The 6,000-nt window shown below is 33.2% G+C and overlaps 1 protein-coding gene across 1 annotated transcript; it reads right to left on the bottom strand.

The window, feature by feature from the left end:
• Window positions 1–3,882: 3,882 nt before the first annotated feature.
• Window positions 3,883–4,410, bottom strand: LOC125814917 (uncharacterized mitochondrial protein AtMg00820-like). The gene has a single exon (XM_049494362.1). The coding sequence runs from the start codon at window positions 4,408–4,410 to the stop codon at window positions 3,883–3,885; it is 528 nt and encodes a 175-aa protein (XP_049350319.1).
• Window positions 4,411–6,000: the final 1,590 nt, after the last annotated feature.

Raw genomic sequence — 6,000 nt, forward strand, 5'->3', positions numbered from 1 at the left:
AGATCCAGATAAAGTTCAAACTTCAAATCCATCGAAGATTCGAACAAGCGTTAAAGCGCTTGAATTCATATTTGAAAAAGCGAATTCAGAGGAATCATAGAGATTGTAACACTCGCATTTTGAAATAATAAATACGATTGTTGCTATAATTTTCCATTCTTGATTATTATTTTCTCGACGCAAATTTTATTGTCTACAAACGCACCCCGAATTTCAAATACTTTTTTCCTTTAGAAACTCATTCTTTTCGCTTTGAATCTTCTCTTTGCATTTTCTTCTTAAAAGAAGCTAATAATTTGCATTTCACTTGGATTTTCACCCAAAGACTTCTTTTCACTTGGTGAATAGAAATTTCCTACAAAATTATTTTTTGATTTTCTAAAATTGATCTCTTTTTAGTATAGTAGAAAGGTAAAAGTAGATGAAGGGAGTAATTTTTTTCTGTTTTCCCTTTAAAATGAATTGTCCTTGAAAGTGAAAATCTAATCTTAAAATTTATTAAAAAAAGTTAAAGGAAATTAGTTTTAAAAATATCATTTTTTATTCATGATTTTTAAATAACGTATAAAAAATATATAACGATTAATATGAAATAGAAAATATGAGTGTAGCTCCAATTAAGGAAAATGTCAAATTAACATAAATCAAATAATATAAAACGGTGAAGAAAATAATTACTTACGTCTCCCGTATTCCCAGCAAAATACACTCCCCTTTAAATGCATTTTGCCTGTATTGACCAATCTAATAATATATATATATACATAGTTAATAAATATATTAAATATATAATGTGTGTTTACACATGTATTTTAAATATTTAACCATAGTTCGTACTAATATACGGGCAAAATACTCATTTTGTTCCTTTTTTTTTGGAGTGGGATGGGTAGTAAAAATTAGTACTTTCTCCTTCTTATTTTATGTGACATCTTTTCTTTTTTATTTTGTCTTCCTAAAAAAAGGTTATCCTAAATATAAAAAAAATTCAAAGATCCATCTTGAACTTAAATAATTCAATAATTTTGAACAATAAAAAGAATCTAAAAAATTCAGTTGATATAAAATGGGGAAGCATGTATTGTACTCCGTGATATTTCACTTTCTGACTTTCAGTGCAAATAGAAAGTTGGGTGTGAAAATTAATTTTACAAGTTGTCCATCACTAATTCATGCACTGCATGCCTATGTCCAGAATTCATATTCATAATTACAAAACAAAGAAGCACATTTTTTTAAATGTTTACGTCTTTTTGATGTATTACTTTGTTTTATTTTACTTATTTTTTATATTATAAATAAATTTTAATTATTTTACTTTTCCATTTTAACAAATTAAAATAGTTATATTACTTTTCTTTATACTACCTTTAATAATTTAAATAAGAGTGTCAGGTTAACATGAATCAAATAATATGAAATGACGAAGAGAGCGATAATCACTTATCTCTCAGCATTTCCATCAAACCACAATTTCCTTTAAATGCACTATGTCAGTATTGATCGGTCTTATAATTAATAGGATAAAACGATAAAAAACTATTCATATTCAATATTTATATTAATCCAATAAATAGGTAATACGCTTTTACACAATTTTTGTAATATTTAACCATAGTCCATACTGCACTATGTGCAAATACTCATTTTGTTCTTTTTTCTTCTTTTTTCCCGGTGGTGATGGTTGTGAGAGAATTGGTAAAATTTTATTAGTCGAATTAGGGGTAGTAAATGGGTGAATTATAACAAGAATAAGTTTTAGCAACAATTAATAATGCATATTAATAAAACATGTCAAAATTTGTATTTGTATAATTAGTTAATTGCCACTGGATTCAATGTCGATATATGCTTTACAAAGAGCGCTAAATGTCTCTAAAAAATACACTTAACAGCAATTAAACTATTGACATTAATTAATTATCGATAAAGATCATTTTTGATGTAGTGATAATTGTGAAGCAAGGCTAGATTTCAATTCGCCCGCCCCGGCCCGTCTCGCTCCACATAGCATATTGTTATTTTCAACTCATTCCACTCTGCCGCGCATAAATTTGCTTCGTCTTGTCCCACATAATCTTTTTGACTTCTTAATATATTTTTTTAACCACTAAAAGTAATATTTAGCTTAGCATTACAATGCAATTTTATCTTACTCTTTTAAACATCTCAGTAACATTTTTTTTTACAGTTTTGTATTAGTTACATTTGATGTTATAAGCAAATATCCAATGCAAGTAGTGCCCAAACAGGTGCCAAATTGGTACAAGAATTAGATGAACCTAATTTTCTAACCGAGGCTTTATCAAGCCCTAAAAGGGATTAATAGTTAAAAGCGATGAAAGAAGAATTAGAGTCCATGAAAATCAACAAAGTATGAATCTAGTTGACCTTCCTAAGGAACGTAAAGCTATTGGGAATAAATGGATTCTCAAAGTTAAACGAAAATCAAATGTGTCATTAGAAAGACACAAAGCACGATTGGTGACAAAAGGTTTTACCGAAGAAGTTGGAATAGATTATGAGGAAACTTTTTCACCGTTGAGAAGTTTACCTTCATACGAGTACTTTTTTGTAGAAAACACAATACAGAAAGGAAAAGAAGAGCTCAATAATATCGATATATTTTGTGTGTAAAACTACTGCACAATACCTCCTTATATAGGTTGTTGGAAGGTTACAATATAGGAGAGTTCTACTTGAATTCTACTTTGTAAGTTAACTCTTACTAGTAATACTTAACAACACTTACACTCCTAATGCAATACATACTCCTAATGCTATCACAATTCTATTTTTTTACGCTAGTCTCCAACACTTCCCCTCAAGCTAGTGAGAGGTGGATTAACCACTCCTAGCTTGCTTCGAAAAGCTGCAAATTGTTGCTTTGTAAGTGCCTTGGTGTGTATGTCAGCTAGCTGATCTTGTGATCGAACAAAATGTGTTATGAGTTGTCCCCTTGCCACCTTTTCTCTAACAAAGTGATAGTCCATCTCCACATGTTTAGTCCTAGCATGCAATACTGGATTCACAGTCATGTAAAGTGCACTAAGATTATCACAAAATAGTATTGGAGTTGTGGTAAGTGTGACGCTAATATCTTTGAGTATATAGGTGATTCATGTAATCTCGACTGTAGTGGAGGTTAGTGCTCTATATTCAGCTTCAGCACTTGACCTGGAAACTGTATGTTGTTTCTTTGATGCCCATGAAATGCAGTTAGCTCCTAAGTATATTGTATAACTTGTAGTTGATCGTCTTGTTGTAGAACAACCTCCCCAATCTGCACCAGAGTATCCACACAGCCTTAGAGGTGACTTTGTAATTAGCCTAAGTCCAAGTTGAACTGTCTATCTCACATATCTAAGAATCCTCTTTACAGTGTGAAAGTGCTCACCGTTTGGATTCTACATGAACTGACTTGTGAGATTTACTGCATGAGTTATATCAGGCCTAGTTAGTGTGAGATACTACAGACTACCCACAATACTTCTATAAATTGAGGCATCTACAGAACTTCCTTGAGTTTCCTATAGGTCATGCTTTTGTTCAAGTGGTGTATTTACTGCTCTAGCCATGGCCATATTAGTTTTCTTGAGGAGTTCAGTGGCGTATTTACATTGATTTAGGTGAATACCTTCATCAAAGTATGTAACCTCAATCCCAAGAAAGAATTGAAGAGGACCAAGATCCTTCATTGCAAACTCCTTCCCAAGAGAAACAATTATTTCTTAAATATGAACATGGGAGCTTCATGCAATCAGTATATCATCTACATACAAAAGAAGCAGGATATTACCACTTTTGCAATGAAGTACAAATAAGGATGAGTCTGCTCTACTACATTTGAACCCAAGGTGCAGAAGGAACATGCTGAACCTTTCAGGTGCCTGCTTGAGGCCATATAGTGCTTTCTTCAAAAAACAAACATGCTTGGATACTGAGGATCAACAAAACCCGGAGGTTGTGCCATATAGACTTCTTCCTGTAGATGCCCATGTAGAAAGGCATTTTTGACATCAATAGTTGTCTAATAGGCCATTTTAGACTAACAGCAGCGGATAACACTACCCTTATAGTGGTAACCTTAACTACAGGACTAAAAGTTTCTTCAAAATCAATTCCTTCAAGCTGAGAGTATCCTTTCACAACCAACCTAGCTTTATGTCTGTCTATATTACCATCTGATTTTAACTCGGTCTTGAATACCCATCTTGATCCAACCACATTCATTTTTGTTATTTTAGGTACCAAGGTCCATGTTTGATTTTCATGTAAGACATTAATATCTTCTTTCATAGTTGCATACCACAGTGGAACCTTTAGTGCTTGATCCACAATTGTTGGCTCAGCAATACCTACTAAAGTTGTGCGAGGGGTTGAAACATTTTTTGCCTTTAATCTAGTCATCATATGATGTTCTTCTGTAGTGCTAGAGGTTTGTGGCTCTGCAGTCCTGCTTGTAGATTCCAAATTTTGATGTATCTCTTCATTAAACTAACCTAATAGGTCACCTTCCAGGTTTATACCTTGTGTAGTACGCACTAGGATGTGGTTATGTTCCAGAACTTCAGTTGCATCCTGACTTGCCAATGCATTTTCTAGATCATCAACACAATTATCACTTTCACCATCAGAGATGTTTTCTGGATCATGAGTACTATCTGGTAGCACATCATCAGGATCAACATGATTTGAATCTACACCATCAATGTTGGGAGGTTTTGGCAACACTTCCCCTAAAGTTGAACCACCATCTGTTGGAGAGTGATCCTGCATAGTAAAGAAAAACTCAAGAAAAGTAGTTAGGTGAGTAGAGGTGTTCAGGGAGGATTATGCAGGTTGCACATAAGGAAGCAAATGCTTATCAAAAATCACATGTATTGATATAAAAACCTTTTTTGTGGATGGTTGGTAGCACCTATAGCCTTTGTGTAAACTGCTATAGCCAACAAACACACATGGGTAAGTTTAGGTGCAAACTTTGATTATCCCTTCAGGTGTGGATAACATCTGCATCCAAAAACTTTCAAACTATTGTAATCTCGAGATGCTCCATGAAGTTTGACAAAAGGTATCTCATTCTTCAGAACCGAGGATAGTAGTCTGTTTATCAAGAATACAGCAGTGAAAAAAGCTTCCACCCCCAAGAACATAGGTAGTTTTGCATGAAAGAGTAAAGTGAGACCAGTTTCTACTCTATGCCTATGTTTTCTTTCAAAGATTCCATTTTGTTCAGGAGTATTTGGACATGACAATTGTCTTATATTTCCATAGTTTTCAAAGTGTTTAATGAATTCATTGTTGATGAACTCACCACCTCCATCACATTGAAAGATTTTAATTGATCTTGAAAACTGTTTTTCAACCATTTTCTGAAACGTACATAAAATCTCAAAAAACTCAAACTTCTTTTTTATTGGATACAACCAGGTGTATCTAGTATTATCATCCACAAACAATACATAGTACTTCATGTGTTGAGAAGATTCAATAGGGGTTGTACCCCAAAGAGCACAATGAATTTTGAATAATTGTTCCTTCTCAATTTTATTTCTCAATGCAAAAGGAAGCTTACAACTTTTCCCTATCTGACAGCAAGTACAAATGGTAGGCACTTTATTCCAACTCTTAACATCTATATGGTTATTTCTATTTAAAAATAGTAAGAATTCAAACTAGGGTGACCTAATCTAGCATGCCAAATGCAATTTGTCTTTCTCCAGTCCAAGGTTGCTATCAAAGCATAAATGTTGTTATCTTCAAGTGCATAGAGTCCTCCTTTCTTAGTTCCTTTGGCCAGTTGCTTCCCTGACTTCTTGTCCTTAACAACAAAATCAGATTCATCAAACTCAAGGGTGCAACAATTGTCTTTTGCTAGCTTGCTAATAGTTAATAATTTTTTATTAATATCAGGAACTACTAGTATCTCGTTAACCTTCATACCTGACCTTGTTGTATTCCCAACATGTGTAATGTTTAGACGAGATCCATTACCAA

This window comes from Solanum verrucosum, unplaced genomic scaffold (assembly GCF_900185275.1).
Source record: "Solanum verrucosum unplaced genomic scaffold, falcon-dt-bn FXZP01000265.1, whole genome shotgun sequence".
Lineage (NCBI taxonomy): Eukaryota > Viridiplantae > Streptophyta > Magnoliopsida > Solanales > Solanaceae > Solanum > Solanum verrucosum.

Bases quoted from the DNA above. Each gene is read 5' to 3' on its own strand.
- LOC125814917 (XM_049494362.1), bottom strand. From the start codon at position 4,410: ATGACTAGATTAAAGGCAAAAAATGTTTCAACCCCTCGCACAACTTTA.